This window comes from Chinchilla lanigera, unplaced genomic scaffold (assembly GCF_000276665.1).
Source record: "Chinchilla lanigera isolate Chin_1 unplaced genomic scaffold, ChiLan1.0 scaffold00035, whole genome shotgun sequence".
Classification (NCBI taxonomy): Eukaryota; Metazoa; Chordata; class Mammalia; order Rodentia; family Chinchillidae; genus Chinchilla; species Chinchilla lanigera.
Genome location: NW_004955436.1, coordinates 16,126,515 through 16,149,939, shown reverse-complemented (window position 1 = coordinate 16,149,939; position 23,425 = coordinate 16,126,515). Strand labels below are relative to the sequence as shown.

The following is a 23,425-nucleotide window of genomic DNA, read 5'->3' as shown; positions in this document are numbered from 1 at the left end:
GTAGGGAATGGACCACCACGCCTTTGTTTTTTCAAATTTCTAATTATTGATTGATTGACTACTCAGGATTGAACCCAGGGCCTTCATGCTGAGCTACATTCCCAGCCCTTTTTTATTTTGAGACGAAGTCTTGCTCCGTTGCCTAGGCTGGGCTTCAGCCAGTTGCCTCTCTGCCTTAGCCTCCCAGAGTGCTGGGATTGTCATGCCATCACACCTGTCTCTAGAGTAAGGACTACCGCAGGACTTGTGACTGTTTTTTTGAACCACTGCCTGTGTTCTTGTAATTCAGAGGAGAGCATTTGCTGGCTGTCGAACGTTGGGAGTTTGGGGTATAGAAGGCATGGGAGTAGATGACAGATGACTTAATAAGAAACCATAAAATTGGGAGGAAGCCTAGAGCTGATCCTCTAGGAAATCTGACTTTCAGAAGATCTGCAATGGAGGAGTAGAGGGGATGCTGAATCTGGAAGGATAGGAATGTGTTTCTCAGGCAGGAGAAGTCCTCTGGGTGGAAACCTCCTGGGATGTCTATTTACTTTCACTTTTAAGAATTTGTTTTTAAAATGAATGCATAAGCAAGGAGAACATGCATGTATACAGAATTTTAATCCTGAGTGGATTTGCCACAGAAATGCTCATAAAATTAGAAAAAGAAAAGAAAAAGCAATACGGATGTCTAACTATCAAAAAAAGATGAAAGGTAGCAATTACTGGAGAGGATGTATGGAAAGGGAACCCTTGCACACTGTTGGTGGGATATAAATCAGTACATTCCTTAAACAATTAAAAATTAGCTGAATGTGGTGGTACACACCTATAATCCTAGCACTCTTGAAGGCTGAAGCAGGAGGATTGAAAGTTTAAGTCCACCTTGGGCAGTTTAGTAGCTTTGTGAGAACCTGTCTCAAAAATAAAATATAAAGAGAGGGCTGGGAATGTAGCTGAGTGTAAAGGCCATGGATTCAATCCTCCATTAGAAGAAAAGAAAAGAAAAGGAAAGAAAAAAGAAAGAAAGCAGTGGATGACCCAGCAACCCTAATAGTGGGTGTAGACCTAAAGGAAAAGAGATCAGTATATCAGAACAAGATCTGGACTCACATGTACTTTTTGCAGCACCATGGCAGTGGCCAAGAAATGGAAACTGTACGTGTCCACCTGGTAATGAATGGATAGAGGAAGTGTATGTCTACACTGTCCTAGGCATCTTTCCTGTTTCTGAGATAAAATACCTGACACCTGCAAGGCAAAGGAGGAAATGGTTCATTTGACACACAGTTCCAGAGGTGTCAGTTCATTCTCAGCTGGCTGCAAGGCAGGAACATCATAGCGGAAGGGCATGGCGAGGCAAAGCTGCTCACCTCATGGTGGCTGGGAAGCAGAGCTCGGGGCAGAGAGCGTAGCAGAGATGGCCTCTCCAAAGATACAGCCCTAGCGACCCACCTCCCAGGCCCCACCTCCTGAATTGGCTCCACCACTTTCACCTGTGTGTGACAGTGGGTCTGTTCATTGATGAGTATAGCAGCCTGTCCTGGGGCTGGGGATTTAGCTCAGTGGCAAAGTGCCTGCCTGGCAAGCACAAGGTCGTGAGTTTGATTCCTGGTACTGGAAGAAAAGACAACCCTTCCCCCTAATAAAAAGCAGCCTGTAAAGGAAACTCTTTTTCCAGTTAAATGGACAGTTAAGATGAACAGTGAAGTCACGCACTGTAGAATGCTTCTAAACCATAAAAAAGAATGGGACCCTGTCATTTGTGACAACGTGGATCCAAGTGGAGATAACTCTGTGAAGTGACATGCGGCAGGCACAGAAAGACAAGTACTACATCATCTCATTCATATGCAGGGTCTTCAAGAGCTGATCACTTAGAGTTTGGGAGTAGAATGGTGGTTACCAGTGCCTGGGGAGAGCAGAGGGAGGGGTGGGGCGAGGTTGGTCAGTGAGAATTCATTTAGGCCTGGAGTAGGGAGCTATGGTGGCTGTTGCACCACATATTGTCTATAGATAAAGAGGCGTGCAGTGCATTTCAGGAAGCTAGGAGAAGGGAATTTGAATGTCTTCGCCATAAAGAAATGACACGTGAGGAAATAGACACGTTTACCCTGATTTAACCATTTAACCATTGCACAATCTGTACATCCATTGAAGCATCACATAAATAATAAATATAATCTAAAAATTTTAAATCCCCAAAGTGAATAAAATAAAATAAACAGTGAATGAGGAGGCAGTGGTAAATAAATTTTTGATGTCCACATATTGACATACCTGTGGTGCTTTCAAATTACATTAGTAAAAAGTATGTACTGTAATGAAAACATGTTCATAGTATATTTTAAGTAAAGCTTATAAAATACTGTGTTGCTTTTTTAACTATAAAAAAGAAGCAGTCATCAATGTTTAGGGGATGTATATAAGCAAGTTAATACTGGTTTGCTCTGGGTGGAGGGAAAAGTGAGATTTACATTTTCTACCTTGTCTAAATCTTCCTTCATTTATTTATATTTCTGGTTTTTTGAGACCAGATCTCACTATGTATTTCAGGCTGGCCTCAAACTCATTGTGATCTCCCTGCCTCACCCAGCTAAATCTTCCTTCAGGAATGTGTTTGCTTTTGTAATAAATAGTTTTCAGTTACCACCTGTCAAGCAAAGCAAAATAACAATAATACTGATCCTTAGAACTTGACTGAGGAAAGTCATAATACAAACAAAACCTGGCCCACTCAAACTGAACTCCCTAGTAGCCCACTCTAATGACACAGAGAATGGATGAACCAATACCATTGTCTAGAAGAATCTGACTTATCCCTTAGCCTACTCTATTCCTGGCCACCAAAGGGACAGGAAGTGATGTCACAGGAACTACAGAGCCACTCTTGAGTCTTGAGAAAGCAGAGAGCAACTATGGAGACCGGAGTTCTGTGAAAGTAGTTGTTCCAACAGGAGAGGCTCCTGCATTGACTTATGAGGATGGACTTTCTAACAACTCAGTTGTCAAAATGGCAGTGGTTTTGTGACTTGAGGATACATTTGTGCAGACCAGATTCTCAGCCATCTCTGGCTGACAGGGCCCTGCCTGACTCATTGAGCCTGCTTGGAATCAAGGAATCTGCATTTTAAGAACATTCTGCAGGGGCTTCTTATGTGTGACGGTGTCTGGGAGTTTATGCAGAACACCATCCTTTGGGGGAGATGATAGCATTTATGTTTTATTAATAATTAACTCTGAGACTCTTACTACATGCTCTGATTCTCTTACCGTTCACTCTCATGACAGTTAGTGAATGGTTATGCCTCCCCATTGTGTCTAGGTGGAAAATCAGAGCAGTTAAATGTTGTTGGAAACATAAAGCTGTCAAAAAACTCAGTGAGGTGGTTGGGAGCTTAGGCTCTACTTTAAAAGACTGTTAGGATTAAATGAGGTTCTCACAGTGATTACCCCAGTGTCTGCCTCCTACTGAGCATTTCATAAATGTCAGCTTTTTGTGTCTGTGCTCTTGTGTAGTGCTAGGAATTGAACCCAGGACCTTGTGCATGCTAGGCAAGGTTCTACCAATGAGCTGTTCCCCAGCACAATAAATGATAGCTTTATTTTGAGAAAAAAATATCTTGGATTAAGGTTCTGTGTGTATCTTAGTGCATTCATCTCATTATTCCAATCATCTGTCTTTCTATATTTCTTAGAGTGAAGGATATGTAGTAACATGGGGACTGTTAGATTTCAGTCAGTGTCCATTTTTGAGGAAGATAAACATTCTGACTCCATTTTACACATTAGAAATACTCCTGAATTTCTTCCCTTGGATTTAATTCAGTCCTGCCATATTGAATTAGGATTGAGTTTAGTTACAAATAAGAGAAGCCTTAGATCTTAGTTACTTGTTCTTGCTGCTGAGATAAAAGTACTTAACACCCAAAGTTAAAGGAAGAAAGGTTTATTTTGGCCTGTAGTTTGTAGATTTTTCAGTCCATAATCTGCTGGCTCCAAGGCAGGGTGGCGTGGCAGAGTGGTATCACAGAGGAGAAACTGTCCATGGCAGGCAGAAGACAGCAAAAGCAGCAAGCAGCAGCAGCAAGCCTCTTTCTGTCCCTTATATCTTATCCAGGCTACCCAACCTTAGTGTGGGCAGCACTCATACCCTTAATCCTAGCGTCACATCCTTCATCCCAGTATCACATACCCTAGATCCAGCCACCTCTGAAAAACCCCACCTTTGCCTGTATGAAGCTTTAGGGGAACTTCTAGATACAATCCATAGCACCCTATTACTCTGGATTAAGCAAGAAAGGATTCATTTTCCCTCTAATCTGTAGGTAAGCGGTTTAGGGCTGGTTGCCTGCTTAGGGAAACTAGCCACTTCTGTCTTCCTGACTGAAGAGGGAAGAACTAGGGTGAGAAGTTCATGTCAACCATAGCTGTTCTGTTTCATCAGGGAGAAAATAGCTCTCCTGGGTGTTCCACCCAACACTCTTCTGCACATCTCTGGCCAGAGCTGCATCATGTGGTTATCCCTAGTTGCAAGAACATGAATATTTTAACTGGCCATGTTGCTACAAGGGTAAAAGACCCTAAAATTTTAATCTTGTAAGCAAGTGAAGGAGAAAGGGTGCATGAGTAGGTAGCTACAGTGTCTACCACAATGGGTTCGTGCAAGGATTTTCCTGTTGAGTAGGATGTTTAGAGGCCTGGTCACAGGATAATTCTGATTCTGGAGTCCAGGTTATCTGCATTTATATTCCCAAAGTTTTAAAAGATGAAATTGGAACTGAGTGAAATTTCCCCATTCATCTTATTGCATAATGTTTATGTTGAAACATGCTAAATTTCTGTTCTTTGAAAATCGCACTAAAATGGAAATGAAAAATGTTTATTGAGAGGTTTTTCCTCAGTATTTTTTATTTTGATAAGATACACATAACAAAATTTACCATTTTAACCACTTTAAGTGTATGTTCATAGCCAGGCGTGGTGGCGCACGCCTATAATCCCAGCACTCGGGAGGCTGGGGCAGGAGGATTGTTATGAGTTTGAGACCAGCCTGGGCTACAAAGTGAGTTCAAGGCCAGCCTGAACTGCATAGTGAGACCCTGTCTCAAAGAGACAATAAAAAGCGTATGTTCATATTGCTATGAAACCATCACCTCCACACCTTTTCCAGAACTCTTCGTGTTGGAAAAACCACATCTCCATCCCCATTAAACATCTCGTCACTCCTCTTTCCTCCTGGCCCTTGGCACTGACCGTTCTACTTTCTGTCTCTATAAGTTTAACTACCCTGTAAGTGGAGCAGTATATTCATTGCCCTCGTGTGGCTGGGGTAAGACATTTAACGTAATGTCCTCGGTGTTCACCCATTTGTAGCACAGATGAGAATTCCCTTCCTGTTTAAGGAGGAAGAATATCTCCACGGCGTGTTCGACTCCGTGTTGCTGATCCAGTCATCTACTCGTGGGCAGCTGGGCTGCTCCCATGTTTTTGCTGCTGTGAATAACGCTCCAGTGAACACAGATGTACACACCAATATCTCCTTGAGATCCTGCTTTTGATTCTTGCAGGTATTTTATTTCATGTGCTTTTAACCAAAGAGACTCAGTTTTTCTTTGACATGACCATGGACGTGGTGGCTAGTTCCCTTTTGTCCTGAAGGAATTGCTAAAGGTCTGAAAAAAGATTATCCATCACAGTCTTTTTTTTTTTTTTTTTGGTTTTTCTCCGGTACCAGGAACCGAACTCACGACCTTGCGCTTGCCAGGCAGGCGCTTTGCCGCTGAGCTAAATTCCCAGCCCTCCATCACAGTCTTTTAAGTCACTCTCTCCTTAGCCTCTAAGAAAAATGTGTCATCGTGGATTTTATTATTAACTAGTCCATCGGGTTATGGGAGAAAGAGAATGATTGTAGTGTTCCCAGAAGACATCAGGCATTGTACTCCTGTAATATAAAAGGATACTACTCTTCAGGGTTTCCTTAGGAAAGGAGACGAGGAAGAAAGCAGAGAACCTCTTTCCTTTGCAAGGCCATGCTGGTTGTGCACGTGGATTGCTCTGTGAATCTGGGCTCCTGCATGGGTGATTTAACAGCAGAGAGTGTTCTAGCATAGGAAAGCCAAGTCCCACTGCCATGCATTTGTTGTTTTTGTAAAACTGACTCGGATCATTAGGACTCTTCAGTCTGGAAGGATGAAAGTGGGAAGGGGGCATAATTACTAGCTATAAGGTCATTTATGTCAGGAGAGCAAATATGAACTTGTACTTCTAATCTTTAACTGCTGAACACATCTGAACCTTTTGATGCTTATAATAGATATGTTTAAGGAAAATAAAACGAAGAACTATTTTACATCCAAGATAATTACCAAGTTGCTACTCTCGGTAATGGTATAGGAAAACGAATGTCAGAACCCATGGTAGACTATTAGCAACCATAGTGCTGATTTAGGGCAGAACCCTAATTTCAAATAGTGACATAGAGGATATGATGACCATCAGCATGTAGCAGAGTGGCCTGAATCCAGTTTCTTTTCTTTTCTGTTTTCTTTTCTTTTCTTTTCTCTTCTCTTTTCTTCTTTTCTTTTTTCTCTCCTTCCTTCCTTCCTTCCTACTTTGACATAGGGTCTCATTATATAGTTCATACTGGCCTGGAACTCACTATATAGCCCATGCTGGCCTTGAACTTGTGGCAATCCTCCTGCCTCAGCCTCCCAAATGCTAGGATTACAGACATGTAACACCACGCCAGGCCTAGGTTCTGGATTTTTTTGGTTTACATTGTGGTTTTTATTTTTTGCTGTCTCATCCAGTTCTACCCAAACACACTTTTCAGTGGGGAAAAAAAGTGCTTGGTAACTCATACAAACTTTTTACATAGTTAAGTTGAAAATAAGAGATATACCTTTTCAAGTCTTAGGCTAAGTATTTACAGTATTTTACTCACTTTTAACTTAACAGGCTGATTTCTTAACCATGACATCCGTGGGAAAAACCCTTCACCCCTGAATTTTTAAGGGGAAACACACTGTTCCTTTCTGATGTGTTTTTCATACTTGTTATAAATATTTATCTTGGACAAAGAATTGCATTTCAGTGGAGTGGAAGTTTTGCAAATTTGATTATTAAAATGGTTTTTCCTTTATTTTTATGATTTTGCATTTGGTTTTAACTCAACATCAGAACACTCCAAATAGAGTCAAAAAACGCAATATAAAAATATTCCATGAGGCACTTTTGCAATACTGTTTTTCTTATTTTAAAAGTCATATTTATAGTAGGTGGCATTTCATTCAGTTATATGAACAAAAGACAGATATATCTCATTTCCCCTCAAGTTTGCATTCATGTTCTGAAAAATGAGTAAAATATTTAAGCCTTTCAAAAGGTCTAGCCAGCTTGGTACGATCGTGGGGCCACGAAAACTTTCCAGTGGTTAAGGACCCCGAGAAGGCATTCTGGGTGCCTGCCTTCTTCTTTCCCATCTTTCTTGAGTCTCCTCGTTCACTTTTCGTAGAAAGGGGATGCCCTGTCCCTCCCTAAATCCACCACCGAGGCACCACAGAAGCAGATGCTTTAGGACTGCACACCGAAGAACTCTCCTTCAGGAATTATTATACTGGCCAGCGTCTTATTACACAGCGCAAGGCTGCTGGCTGGTGCCACCTGTGTGGAAGGAGAATTGTGAAGTGAGGCCCCCCGCAGACATAGAACACTGTGAAGCTGGACCTCTCATTAGAAATTCAGTCTGATTTAGCTGACTCGTTTGACAGAGAGCGAGCGCTAGTTTTGTCCATTAGGTAATAGGAGACATGTTCTATTAACTAAACAAGCGAAATTTGCACCAGCTTAACCATATGCTAGAAGTCACATCTTTTTAACTGTTTAACTTCATGATAGATTATCTTTGTCAGCTTAAGATGTGCATGGGATTTTTTTTTTAGATATTCATGAATAGAAATTTTTCCTTTTTCCTTTAGTGTTATGGATGTCAGGGCCTCAAGCGTGCTAGGCTAACTTTACCCTGAACTACATCCCCAGCTGAGCAAAAGTGCTTGTAGCCTGTGACTTAGATGAACACAAACATAATGTTGTGCTTTCTATTTTGAAATCTTCTGAAGTGTGTAATAGACAGCGTACAGGAAGTGGTAAGAAGAGAAGGAAAGGTGCAGAAACAGTCCAGAAGAGAAGATGCAAACGGTGTTTGGATTGGCGCAGGGAGAACAAGACCAGGCGTTGTGGCTGAGCGTTGTAGCGGGGACGGTACTGGACTCCACGGCTCACACAGGGCAGTTGGAGCAGGGTGAGGATGTTGGACCAAGTGGGCCAGGCCAAAGAAGGTGGGTACTGCAGCTGAAGAGGAGAGGAGGAGGGGCAGGGGGTTCGGCCCCAGGGGTTGCAGAAATGATGGGTGCAGTCAAGGAGGCTGGGGAGCTCTGTGAAGGAATCTTCATTGTGACCTTTACAGTTATCTAGGTTTTATGGATCGGGTGATCTTTATGAGCCAGAGATACTTTTTGATCCAAGAGTTCCTTCGCTGCTGCTTGGAACTCCCTGCATAGCAGACTCAGGTTTGCATGGGTGAGTGCTGCCTGCATCTTCAGCCAGCTCAAGATGTTTCTCAGACACACTGGACTAACTGGAAGTTCCAGGGAGGGGAGCCATCTGCAGTACTTTTGACCCTGTTGCCTTGGGATCTTTATCGTTGGAAGCCTGGCATGGAGGTGTCAGCCTGTCACTCTGGGAGCCTGAGGCAGGAGGTTTGAACACTGGAGTAAAGTCTGGGCAACTTAGTGATTTAGCAGGGCCCTTACTTAAAGTTCAGTCAATCAGTCATCAGTCAATCAGTGGCTGGGGGTGTAGGTGAGGGTGAAGGCCCCGGTACTGGCCAAAAAGAACATTACCATCTGCTTTTAGAGAAGCTGATTTGCTGATTTGGGGTATGTATTTTATTTGTGTGTCATGACCCAGGGCCATGCTTTTAGATACCACATAGTATACAGCTTTATAGAAATAATAGCGTCCTTACATAGGTACTGAGAGTATTCTGCACTTTTTCTTGCAACACTTTTCTTGAAGTTCTTTCTTGGATATTTGATTGTATGGAGAGAAATAAAGTTATAAAATGAGAGAAATATGATTTGAAGAAGTGTTTTCTAAGGGTATTTTGATGAGTGGAACTTGTGATGACAAAGTTGAAGGTAAGGTCACTGGAAGTTTTTTTTTTTTTTTTTTTTTTTTTTCTGGTACCGGGAATCGAACTCATGACCTCATGCTTGCCAGGCAGGCACTGTGCTGCTGAGCTAAATCCCCAGCCCCTGGAAGTGTTTTTAACATTCAAAATTTTTCCGAATTTCATTTGTCTGTTTTCATGCATCTAGAATTGTATGTTTATGAAATGACTCTTTCTTGAGATTTCTGTATATGGTTTATGGAAGGTAATAGATGTTTATTTAATAAGAATAAAGATCACATGAGGAATCCAATTTCATAGGAATTTTCTTTCATTAATTAGTTAATCCTTTCATCAGTAACTAAAAAGGTTATTTTCTATAGGTTTTCATGACAGTGACATCATCGTTAGACCTGTTGGGCTCCCCGAAATCACTGGTTTTGTTCTATGACATCTCAGATGACTTTGATAAAAACATTCACTCTTAAGACTAAGATCTGAAGTGTCTTTATATCACTCACAATTCCTACCCTTATAAAACGAGTTCTTGTTCTTTTCCACTTGCAGCACGTAATATGGTTGATATCTAACATTTGTTTGTTTTTTCAAGCTGTGTTTCCAGATAGAAGGTTTCAAACAATGCCAGATGCCTGTAAATCTTACAGACATTCAGGTTAAGTTTATCAGCTCTTGAGAATGAAAGTACAAACATACCTCCTGTATCTTGTACATTGTTCAAAAAACAATAAAGCTCTTACCAAGGAAAGAAGTGAAAGGTTCATAAACTCTAACCTTAAATGATGGGAATAATTAATGGTTATCTCTAAATCTGAAGGTAATTTTTTTGAGAGTCAAGTAATCACTTTGTGATACTGTGGGGATTAATGCCGAAGAGACCAAAGCCTTTTCTGAACCCCAGCACCTTTCCACACTGTGCACACCACGGGAATGGACAGACACATGGCTCCCGGCACTTGTAGCATAATATCGTGTTATAATCGTTCTCCTTTAGTGTTAGTTATTGTTGTTAATTTGTTACTGTGCCTACCTTATACATTAAACATTACAAATATACATGTGTAGGAAAGCAACCTGCTGTACTTAGGGATCTCAGGCACCCGCTGTGAGTCTTGCAGTGTCTCCTCCATGGATGAAGTGGGACCACTGTATATTTTACCTTGCTTAAAAAATTCTTAATATACCTAAATCCACTGACTTGTTAATGGCAAATGGTGATGTGTGTGGCATATCATTATATCTCCGTGAAACTGTTGCCGGTACCAGGAACCGAACTCATGACCTTGCGCTTGCCAGGCAGGCGCTTTGCCGCTGAGCTAAATCCCCAGCCCCGAAACTGTTGTTTTTAAAGTAGTATTAAGATGGGGGGAAGGAGGGAAGGGAAAGTAGAGTTAAGACGTGTTACACACCTGTACAAACTCCCGACAGTGATAGTGATCGTGGTGCGCAGCAGACATGTACTAGCAGAAGTAGAGCTGGAGGAGTGTTGCATAAGGAGACGGATGCTGATGTGATCGGTGCACAGATGAATTGTATGATGTGGGGAAAGGTCTCTGGTATCAGGATGGGGTTTGCTCACTTGCTGTCTAGTAGACCTCCCTTCCTCTAGTCATACTCTCTGATTCTGTGGTAGAAAGGTGATTACTTCGGATGGGGTAGGTTTGTTCCCAGCCAGAGCAAACGTGATCCTCGCATGCTGTGAATCACGTCGATGCTCAGCGGAGTCCAAGTGCAGCTGTGGAGTTCTGGAAGCTCAGGGCCCTGGACCTGCTGCACGGCTTGGAACAGAGTGCATGGTGGATCATAGCCGTCAGAGCGTGTGTTTGCTCAGGGAGGATTTTATTTTTTTAAACTTTTTTTCTTACAAGGATATTTTCAAGCATGCATTTCTAACTCTGAACTGTTGTTGTTTATGGGTGCAAACAATCTTCGGGATTGAAAATTTTCTGAAGTTTGTGTTATCTTAGTCCTCTTCCTTTGTCATCATTATATATCATAATCCTCTGGGTTTTCATGTGGTTCATGGTTATATTAATATGCTCCTTTCTGGTCAGGTCTTAGGTCTGAGGCTCAAAGGAGAAAGGTATTGATTAGCCTAGAACACCTTTCATCCTGTCTTCATGTGAAGCAGACTTTATCTGTCCTTTAAAGACATATTTCAAAGGCTGCTTCTTTCATGAGACTCTTTTTAACCCCTGCTACTCGGCAGTGCATTGAGCACAGCCTTACCCCTTGGTTGGCCTGGCCTTGCCGCTTGCTGGTGGGTGATGTCCACAGTTTATTTAGCTTTTGTCTAGGATTCGGGCTCCTCTCTGGAAAGGTGAAGTCGCTTTCCTTTCCATCTCCATATATCTCTCAAAGAGGTCACTCACATAGATTTTGCTTTTTACAAATCTGTTTTAAGTGCAGTTTTTACTCTAAAAAGTGTCAGTGTTACAGAAATGCTACTTGAAGTGCTCTTTATGTAAACTTTTATACTCTCAGGTCTTCTGATAATTTTTTTTTTTTTTGTCTTTATGAGACAGGGTCTCGTCATGCAGTTCAGGCTGGCCTTGAGCTCATTTGTAGCCCAGGATGGCCTTGAACTCGCAACGATCCTCCTGCCTCAGCCTCCCGAGTGCTGGGTTTACAGGCCTGTGCCACCACGCCCAGCTTGTTTTCTGATAATTTTGAAAGCTAACACTTTTAATTTTAGAATTTTTTTTTTTTTTTGGTTCTCTGAAAATGTCAGATTTTGAAATAAACTTAGGAGTCCAAACACTCTGCTTGGAAGCATTCTGGCTCCTGCTGGCTGTTGGTCTACATATTTATACTTCATGGATCATTATATAATAGGGATTATTTCCATGTGACGTTGTAATGCATATTATTTGAATAAATGCACTTGTTTTGTCCAGATCCTAGTAGAGTGGGTATATGGAAACAAGAGAGGGGAACGACAGAGTGGTGATGGCTCAGGCGTAGCTGTCCTTGGGGGTGATTCACACATAGTGCCCAGAAGAAGTGAGAGTCTGCTCTGAAATGCTTTTATTACTTCTGAAATAATCTTCACTTTCGAGGGTGTGTTAAGTTTAGTGTTTGTGAAAGAGGCTTTAATAAAGTCCATCCAGGTTTTAAGTCATCCGGTAAGACTTCTCTGCCTTGGCTTGAAGTCCAGGCACTTCTTTTTTGAATAGCTGCATTTTATGGAACTCATAATTAGGTTCGGACCAGCCAACTGGACACTTTCAGGTTGCTTCCAAAAATGTGCCAAAGGATAATACTTTTTCTCAAACCATAGTAATTTTAGCAGTGGTGTACATGGTCCTAATTTCCCTTCTACACTTTTGGGATAGGATTTAAATTGGGATTTATTGCTAAATTCTACTAAGAGAATTTTCACTCTGCATTTTGAGCTGGGGAAGTAAAGACGCTTGCAAGCTGGTTTTCCTGAAGATAGATCAGCAGTTTTGTTGGTGTTTCGTGCTTTCCTTCTCGTACCCATCAGAGCAATAAAGTTCCAGGCTGGGCTGTGATGGCAGCCCGGATCTGTGGGAGCATGTCAGAGGCATTTTAAGAAGACCAAACGATTTTAGAGAAAGAATTTGGAAAAGGAGCCTAAAGGGGTTTAACACATTTTTTTCTTCTAATTCTGTCCCGTGTTTGTCTCCTAATATAGAAAGGTCACTAGTGGATACAATTCCCCAAGCCAGGAAAGGTTTTGAGAAATGAAATGGTTTTTAAAAGTCCAAATCCAAAGAAAACGCGTGTTTCAGTTTGGAAACCTGAAAGAATATGTTTAGTGGAGGTCAATTTGCAGTGTCAGTTATGCTTGTTGATAAATGCTTACACAAGTGATACAGTTATGTGTGAGGTATTGTGTGCTGACACATTTTTACATTGGAGGAATTAAGATAACTAACTGGCTTTATAAGAACACTGTGGCTTGAGTTGTGTAGCTTTGAGAGTGGTGGAAATCCTGTGTAAACTTCTAGGAAGACAAGAGGATCGATTAGGATAGCAGGACTGACTTTTGGTGATTCTGCTATCAGTTTGCGTGTCTGGTTTTGCTAATCACCTGAAGAGAGAGGCTTAGGTCCACGTTGTTTACCGTAATTGTCTTGATGTAGAGGTCAGCGCCATACTAGCATCTGTTCCTAATCTGCTACACTTTTACTCTCACGGCTGAAAAGCCGCAGGCTAATTCTTGTCTTTTTATTGAATTCCTGTCTGTAGATAATCAGAGGTGTGTGTGAAAGAGAAAAGCACACTAAAGGCTTCTTGAAGTATGAACCTGTCTTTTTTCTCCTTAGCTATGTCTGGAGAATGAACACAGAAGAATTTATATGAATTTCGAGTATTTTTGAACCATTTGAATGTGAGACAGTTTATCTCTGGACGATTTGAACCTTAGATGATCTTAATTTCATCATTTACTTAAGATTCATTCAGACTTTGATTTGATTCAAATATTACAGGCTACTTTAGAAACATTAGCAAAGTAATTTTTATAAATACTTCGGTATAGGAGCAAATCTATTTTTAAATTTGATTTCATTGTATGTGTGAAAATATGAAAATATTTCATTCATCATTTAATAAGGTATGGATACTCATGTCTTTAACCACTCTACACAGAAAAAAATTTCTACTTAGCAATAGATGTTTTAATATGTTGTTGAAATACAAAAGTTCAGTGCCTTGAAAAGAAGTTGAGAGAAATAAAATATAGTAATATTTATTCCTTAGAATTTTGCCTATTTCTGGGGCCAAAAAATTCTTAAATACTATGAAGATTATGAAATTAAGACAATTTAATGTTTATTTCTGCTCGTTTATCTGTAGAATTAAAGAATAATGGAGATGGCAAAGTTTGCAAAAACAAATTCTTTTTAAGCTTCTGGGAAAAATAATCAGATTTCCCAAGTGTCCTGAAAGATAGAAATTTAATACCTAAATTCATTTTAGTGAGTCGGCTGTAGCGCCCTCTGCAGGTCGATGTGTGGAATTAGCCTTGTGTTTCTGGCAAAGTCCCTTTTGGGTCACAGAGTAAAGACCTGGCATTCAGTGTGTAAGCAAGTCCTCCTGATTAATAAATGGCTTATGTATCACATTGATCGGACAAGAGATAAAGACTGCAGTACGGGCTGATGCTGACTCCATTGTCCTTTCTGAGCAGAAGGTCACCACCTTCAGCACCATTAACACTAAGAATTTCTTAGAGAGCAGATTCATTTTCTGTATCAGTTGTTCCCTTTGTGTCATGGGGCTGGTCTCCAGTTACCATTATGGATCTGTAAAAGTACACTCTTCTAGGGCTGCTGCTGTAGCCATTCCAGATGTGACCTTTTCATTGCAAACTCCTTTCAGAAGGGAAGAAAGAACAGTTGTCACACATTTGATGCGTTGTCCAGCTCTTTGCCACAGTACTAAAATGCCTGAGATAATTAACTTGTAAGAAAATTAAATTTATTTTTGCTTACAGTTTTGAAAGTTGCAGGCCATGGCTGAGTGGACCTGTGGTATTGGGCCTCTAGGAGGGGTGTGAGAAGGTGTGGCAGGGGTACAAGGAAGAACTAAGGGAGGAAGTAGGGTCCCCCAAATCACCTTGGAGGACAGATCCCCAGTGACTCCTGAAGGTTCCTCCTTCCCTAAATAGCACCAATTTGGGTACTAAGGTTTTAACACATAGATCGCTGGGGGTCAATCAACACCCAAGCTACGGCACTAGGTAACCTCATGGGTGACTATCTAATGGTCTTATCAGAGGTGGGTGAGAATGTCTGTGTTTAGGGGTGATAGGCAGCCTCTCGGGAATGGGTGTGCAGAAGCAGAGCCCATGGGCCCCTCTACTATTGGGCTCTGGTGGGGTGGGAGCAGCCTGGGAGTATGGGTGGCAGCAGAGCGCTCAGTACATATTTATGAATGGATCAACAACTTTCACAGCTACTTAGAGATTGTTAACTGCAACTTTGTAGGCTTTGGGGCAACAATGACTCTTGCGGAGTTTATAGAAAACTGGGGACCCGGCTGTGGTGGTCCACTCCTGTAATCCCAGCACTTGGGAGGCTGAGGCAGGAGGATCACTGTGAATTTGAGGCGAGCCTGGGCTACATAAGCAAGTTCAAGGCCAGGCTGCAGTACATAGCAAGGCCCCATCTCAAAACAAAGCAGAACATAAAATAAGCTCCCCAAAACTGAGGAGTGGCTCATGAAGGTCAGTTGGAAGTAACAAAGGGTCAAGTGCACATGTGTTTATCTGCCTTGTTCACACTCATAGTGTTGTAGCAACTTTAGGTTCACTGGCGGTGAAAAGACTGCATGGCACTCAGAGAAGTGGAGGGAAGCAAGCTAGCAGGGTCAGAAGAGTTCAGCACTCCAAGGTCCGAGCCCTGAGCCTGGGGAGAGCTTGTATAGGGATTGTGGAGGGAAAAGGTAAGCAAGCTAAATTACAGAAGCAGAGCAAAGGCAGTTACTCAGAGGCGACAGGTTTACAGCTCTGCACACCTGGGTGGCCTCCTCCAGCAGGCTGGGGATTGAGATAACAAGTGAAGCTTATTAGGACTGGAAAAGAGGGGGTTGTCAGTTGACAAGTTTCAGTTTCCCCAACAATGCTGTAACAACAATGGCAATAGTAGCTGAAGACCAGCTCTTTTAAAATGATTTCCACGTATCTTTGTGATCTTCACAATACCCTCACATACTAGGTGGTATGTACTTCCGTTTCAAGGATGAGAACTGTGAGTCTTGGAGACATTATGGTGATTTACCTACCCATGGTCACATAATAAGTGGATCAGGATATGATCTGTTTGGTTTAAGTCCCTTTGCCATTTTTATTATATCACATGATATCCTTTCACCTAAAACTTCACTTTGCTTGTTTTCAAGCTCATTGTTCTTTAGCTTTTGGAGGTCAATTTTCATTTGCTATGATTTGCATAATGATTATAAATCAAAATCAGAGCTGGCAGTGTTTCTGTCTGTTGGTTTTTTGTTTTGGGGATATTGACCTTACTGTATAGTCCAGGCTGGCCTTGAACTCATGATTCTTCTGCCTCAGCCATCCGGGTGCAGGCATATACCACCACACCCAGCTTGTTGGTAATATTTTTATACTCTTCTGCTTTCTCTACCTATAAGTGGTTATATAAAGACTGTCATTATGACCTTATGTCAGTCTTCCTGTAGGAAAATGGGTTATACAACTACCAACTGTAGACTCCTCTTTGTTCTGGAGAGTATAAAACCTCCATGAAAAATGGAGGAATTTATAAAGTGCTTAGTTTCTACAGGGTAACTTTGATTTTTAAAATTTTGAACATGCTAAAATGTTGATCATGTTTGACATTTTACTTAAAATGAAGCTGGAAGTATTATGAGTAACAGAAAGTGAGGTTGTGATTCTATTCCTAAGTCCTGGGTTTTAGCTGGTCTTTAGGAGAGGCGGCCAGGTGCCTCGGACCAGGTGTCAGGGTCTTCTCTGCTCCAGGCTTTGGTGGGCTCTGGCAATGATGAGTCAGAAAATTCTTCCTTGGCCCGGCACCACAGTGCCTTGTGAGCTGTACTGATAGGGCTGTGCTAAAGTCCCCCGGATGGGGGTGAGCTTAGTACATATGTGCATGATACAAATGCTCACATGCATCTCTCTGCTTCCTTCCCACAGATGAACACAATGACGTGCAGAAGAAAACGTTTACCAAATGGATAAATGCTCGATTTTCAAAGGTAACCAAGACTTTCTAGAACTTCCTGGTGATTTGCCTACTTTGCTGTGGTTGGTGGAGTTTGGTTGGAAGTGCAGCCAGGATCTCCCGGGAATGCGACCTAACAGACAGTACCACAATATGAAGATGCATGTATTCTTCCTCTACTTCCTTTGAAAGCCTGTTTACATGGAAATTCTGATGTGAACACTTTTTGTGATGCTTTTCATTTTTGCCTGGCATTCTCCACTTACCTAAGCCAATAGTTTGTTACTTTTGATTCTGTGAATCAGCGGTACATTTAGAAAATGAATGTACCATTGGGAAAATTTGGGGTTCCCTTAGCTAAAAAAGATGATTATTTCACTTTGCATAGTTAAAAACAAATTATTATGCAGGTAGCCTTTATGTACAGTGCAACTGTATTTCCAACTTTTCATTCTGTGGAGGTTGCCAATGTTTATACGGCCTTTGGAGGCTCTTCTTACACCATTCCTCATTTTTGCCTCTGAAGAGCTGTTCTTTCCCAGCATTTTTAACCACTTGGAACATAATCAATACTTTGATCAATATTTTCTTAAGACTTGAAGTGAGGAATTAGCAGTGGTCTTTTCAGATGTGTTTTGGATATGATTTTCCATTGATATTTAAGTAGAAATCTTGTCCACTCAGTCAAGGAGGGGAGGAGTCTTCAGGTTCATTGATTGTAGGACTATGACAGTAAGATGAAAAATAGCAGTTTCTTGAATAAACACCGTTGTGTTCTTTAAATAGTATGAAAGCTACTTAATATTTATGTTTTTAACTTCTTATTTAAGAAAGCTGTGAAGATCAGGAAAATATACATGGGTATTTCTTTGAGGAAAAAATGAGGATGTTTTATTGTTACCTTCAGTAGCAGCATAATTTAAAAAAATTACCCAGTATCTGTTAAGCTGAGTGAAGTGGTGCCTACCTATAGTGCCAGCCACATAGGCGGCTGAGGCAGGAGGATTGCTTAGCCCGTGAGTTGGGGAATAACCGGGAAAAATAGCGAGACCCCTTTCTTAAAAAATACTGCTCCACATCCTAATATTTATATTTGATTAGTGAATAGCAGTGTTTCCTGGGTTTTGTTGAAGGACTTTTTATCTTGCCTGTGACAATATAAGGAAGGTGAAAACAGATGAGTTAATAATGTAGAGAATAAAAATACAGAAGTGTTTGTGAAATTGGTGATTTTATATATAGGATTATTCTAAAACAGAGGCAGGGGATTTAGGGGGTACTTTTAAAATTGCTTTATCCTAGAGGCACAGCAACATGTTTGGACTTTGCATTATTCAGAACTTTGGGATCTGCTTGTGGTTGTGTTCTGAACAACTCTCATTTTAGGAACTTAGAGGTCGGCTATGAGGAGTTTATGGTAGTGGTCTTGTGATTGCTCATGGTGGTAGGATTATCCATCCTGGCTGTAATAACATATAACATGGTCATTCTCTACATAGAACATGTGAAGCAGCTGCAATTTTTAGCAGCTTAATTTACTCATAAAGGAAGAACTGCTTTGGAATTCATTTTGTTGATGAATTTGAAAGCATTGGGGGCTGGGGATTTAGCTCAGTGGCACAGCGCCTGCCTGGCAAGCGCAAGGTTGTGAGTTCGATTGCCGGTACCGGAAAAAAAACTAAAAAAAAGAAAGCATTGTTTTCTTTAGTAGACATGTTCAGATGTTCAAGAAACATCTGAAACTGAGTGTATTACTTTTGTATCTACCTTTTTAAATGGAGAGAAGTGTGCAGTGCATTAAACACAGAAGGGGGTGTGTAGGGTAATAGTGATGACAACTGAGAAAATACTGTAAACATATTTTGTAGTGTTTACAGTGGATCGTTGACATCCTCAGAGACCCAAAGAACCCAAAATGCAGTAGAACCACAGTAGCTTATTAAATGAACTTACAACTTAACTTTGTACATTTATAATATATATATTATATTGTCAGAGAAATGTGGACTTTATCCTCATGTAAATTATTTGTCCCTGGATGCTTAGGAGTCTGACCAAGAAAGTAGAAAGTGCCTACCAATTTCTATCATATTTAGTAAATATTCTCATTCTGCAATATGACACAGAAGCTAAAACCTTGTTTTGTCTGAAGAAAAAGCATCAAAAGTAGGATACTTTGAAAATTGTCTTTCAGATCACTTCTAGTAAGAAATCAGTCTAGAAGGAATTTATCTAAGAAATGCTGAGGATTTGGATCCAGTGAGATGCAGGGGTTATAGTAGTGACGTGAAGCTATCTCCACATTCTCTTGCTCGTCCTTCTTTTTTTTTTTTTTTCCAGTCCTGGGAATCAAACTCGTGACCTCGTGCTTGCCAGGCAGGCGCTGTGCCACTGAGCTAAATCCCCAGCCCCACTTCCTCATCCTTCTGACTGCCTTCATTGTGTACATTGGGCTGCTCCCATTGTTCATAGGGAGGACATTCATAAGGGAGGATGTTTCCAAACAGGGATATTTCTGTAGATTTCCATGTGACTTGGCCCTTGCTGAGCTGGAGAAAAATTGTATTTTTGCATGGTGTCACCAGGTAATCCAGAAGCTCGCACAAAAGTAAAACTCCTGTTGAAGGGAATTAGTTTTGTTTCCTTTTTTAAAAGTCCACATCTTTTGCTCTATTGTGCTGGACTTTGAAAGAGAATTTTTTTAGTCAGCTTTCCTGTTGTTGGGATATGGGACCTGACACACACAGTGTAAAGGAGGAGAAGTTTAACTAAGCTCACACAGTCTGTGGTCAGGATTATCATAAAATGCATGGCATAAGTGTGTGACGGAGCAAAGATGTTTAGTTCATGGCCCTGGGACGCCATGTGAAGAATGCCAGAGAGCAAGGAGCAGAGGAGCAGACAGAGGCCCCAAGGCCATGCCTCCATGACCCATCCAGAGCCGGAAGTGTGCTTCCACAATGCCTTGGGTGAATCTCAAAGCCAACCAAATTGACACTCCATCCCAACCACCACCATGATTATTCCACGACCTCCTGCTTTGCTGGGCTGTGAAATCCAAACAAGAATACATGCCATCTTTTGCCATGTAGAAATTTGTTTGTTAATTTATTTTATTTTTTAGTTAATAAAATTTATTGGTACATTTTAGGTATACATAATAATTACATTCATCACAGGAAATTTGTACCTGTAGCTGATATAGCTTGGTTATTTTTTTTCCCATTCCCCTATTTGTCCTTCAACTCCTCTTCCCCTCATTTACAAAAGTTTCCTTTCCATACTTTTCTTCTTTTCTCTTTTTCCTTTTCCCTTCTCCCTTGCCCCTGCCACCTTTCCTGGTTCCCCTTCTTGAGGATTTTTTCCCATTTCACAATATCAGTTCTACATTTTGACCCTTATTTATAGTTTTGGTATCTTACACCAGAGAAGCCATGCAATATTTGAACATGTGTGTCTCATTTATTTCTCTTGAGGGTGGTCTCAAGGTGCACCCATTTACCTAGAAATGTCTCAAGTTTGTCCTTCTTTATGGCTGAATAGTACTGCATTGTATTAAAAAAAAACACATCTTCTTTATCCATTCATTGGTTGATGGGCATTTGGGTTGTTTCCAACATTTAGTTATTATAAACTGTGCTGCTGTAAACATGGGTGTGCATATATCACTGTGGTATGATGCTTTTAATTCTTTTGGGAAGATACCAAGACGAGGAATAGCTGGGTGAAGTGGAACCTGTAGTTTTAGTTTTTTGTGGAATCTTTGCACTGATTTCCACAGTGGTTGCACCAGTCTACATGCCCACCAACCGTGGAGAAGGGTTCCTGATTTCTTGATAACAGCCACTGTTTCTGGAGTGAGGTAGAATCTCAACATTGTTTTAATTTGCACCTCTCAAATGACCAGTGATTTGAATAATTTTTAATATATTTATTTGCTTTTTCATCTTCTTCATCTGAGAAGTGTGTATTCATCTCAGTTACCCATTTTTGGATTTGGGTCTTTAAATTTGGGGTATCTGATTTTTTTGAGTTATTTACATATTCTAGATGGTAGTCCTTCATCTGAGGAACAACTAGCAAATTGTTTTCTCACACAGTGAGTTGTTTATTTACACTGTTGGCAGTTTCTCTTGCTGTGCAAAAGCTTTTAAATAAGGTGAGATCTCAGTTGTTGATTCTTTGTGATATTTTCTGAGTGATTGGGGTTTTGTTCATAACGTCTTTGCCTACACCTGTCTTCAAGAATTCTATTTATTCTATCTGCCAGAAGATTTAATGTTTCTGTTTTAGTATTTAGATCTTTGATCCATTTGGATTTTAGTTTAGTGCGTAGTGAAATACATGGGTTTAGGTTTATTTATTGGCATGTAGAAAGCCCATTTTTCTAGCAGCATTTATTAGTCTATCTTTGTTCCAGTGAAGGTGTTTGGCTGGCTCCTTTGTCAAAGATAAGGTGGCTGAGTATGTCTGGAGTTGTTTCTGAATGTTCTAATCCCTTCCATTGATCCTTGGGTCTGTTTTTTTGTCAGTACCAGGCTGCTTTTAATCACAATAGCTTTGCAGTATAATTTCAGGTCATGGATTATGTTGGTTCCTGTTTTGCCTTTGTTGCCCGGATTTGCCTTTGCTAGTCTGTGTCTCTTCTGGTTCCAAATGAATTTTAGGATTGATTTCTCAAATTCTGTGAGATATCCTCTTGTAATTTTTTATTGAGATTGCATAAATCTGTATAAAAATTTTGGGAGTATGGCTGTTTTCAGTGTATTGGTTCTGTCTACCCAAGAACAAGGATATCTTTCCATTTTTTGATATCCTCTTCAATCTCCATTTTGAGAATACTATAGTTTTCAATGTAGAGGTCTTTTACTTCCTTAGATTGATTCCTAGCTATTTCATTTTTGGGGATGCTATTGTGAAATTTGTCATTTCCCTTTCTCTCTTAGTGAATTTATTGTTTGTGTACAGGTAAGACTGTTGATTTTTAAGTATTGACTTTGGATCCAGCTACGCTACTGAATTTGTTTATTAAATCTAGGAGTCTTGTGGTGGAGTTTTTGGGCTTTTCTATTTAGAGTATCATGCCATCTGCAAAAAATCATAATTTGATGTCTTTCTTCCCTATCTATATTCCTTTTATTTCTTTCTTTGTGTAATTGCTTTGGCTAATGTTTCCAGAACTTTATTGAATATGACCAGTGATAGTAGGCATCCTTAACTTGTTCCTGATTTTATAGTGAAAGCTTTCAGTTTTGGCCATTTAGTATGATGTTGGGTGTTGATTTGTCATAGATGGCTTTTTATCAGATTGAGATAAAGATGATCTATTCCACTTTTCTGTAGGATTTTTATCATGAATGGTTGTTGGACTTTGTCAGATGCTTTTTCTGCATCTATTGAGATGATCATGTGATTTTTGTCCTTGGCTTTGTTAATATGGTGTATTATGTTTATTGACTCACATATGTTGAACCATCCCCTATATCCCTAGAATGACTTCTACTTGGTCATGGTATATAATCTAGCAGCCTTCTGTTTGGCAGTATTTTATTGAGAATTTTTGCATCTGTGTTCATTAGGGAGATTGGCCCATAGTTCTTTTTTTTGGTGGGATCCTTCTCTGGTTTTACTATGAGGGCAATGGTTGTTTAACAGGAGTGAATTGGGATTATTACTTCCCCTTCAATTTCACTAAAGAGTTTGAGAAGTATAATTCTAAATTTCTTGTAGAATTTAACAGTGATTCAGCCTTGGTGATTGGTAATTTCTATATATCTAGGAATCTGTCCATTTCTTCTATGTTTTCCATCTTATTAGAATAGATGTTCTAGGTATTGATGATCTTCTGGATTTCTACAGGATCTATTGTGATGTCATCCTTTTCATTCCTAATTGCATTGATTCAAATCCTTTCTTTCTTTCTTTCTTTCTTTTTTTCTTTCTTTCTTTCTTTCTTTCTTTCTTTCTTTCTTTCTTTCTTTCTTTTTTGATAAGGTTGGCTAAAGGCTTGTCAGTTTTATTTAATCTTTCAAAGAACCAACTCTTCAATTCATTGATTCTTTGCATTGTTTTCTTAGCCTGCATTGCATAAATTTCTGCTTTGATCTTTGTAATTTCCTCACTTTTACAAGCTTTTGGCTTGAGTTACTGTTCTTTTTCTAGAAACTTGAGGTTCAACATTAGGTTGTGTATTTGAGCTCACTCTATTTTCCTGATACGGGTATTCACCACTATAAATGTCCTTCATAGGACTGCTTTCAGTGTATCCCATAATTTCCAGTATGTTGTATTGTCATTTTTTCTTTATTTGTAGAAACTGTCTGATTTCTTCTTTAATTTCATCTGTGACCCACTGGTTATTCAGGAGGGTGTTACTTAATTTCCATGTGTTTATCAAGTTCTTGTGGTTTCTTTTGCCATTGATTTTCAATTTCATTGCACTAAGGTCTGATAATATGCATGGGGTAATTTCAGTTCCTTTGCATTTACTTAAGCATCTTCTGTAAGCTAGTATGTGGTCTAATTTGGAGGATGTCCCATGTACAGCTGAGAAAAAATGTGTATTCTGATGTTTTGT

At 40.2% G+C, this 23,425-nt stretch overlaps 1 protein-coding gene across 4 annotated transcripts in view; it reads left to right on the top strand.

Annotated features, from left to right (window-relative positions):
* Utrn (utrophin) overlaps nt 1–23,425 on the top strand; it is a 506,964-nt gene that overhangs the window by 87,440 nt on the left and 396,099 nt on the right. For all 4 annotated transcript variants that reach the window (XM_005389232.2, XM_005389234.2, XM_005389233.2 and 1 more), the window contains one exon: nt 16,821–16,882. In XM_005389232.2, the coding sequence (XP_005389289.1) occupies nt 16,821–16,882 (62 nt within the window). The remainder of the gene's footprint in view (nt 1–16,820; nt 16,883–23,425) is intronic.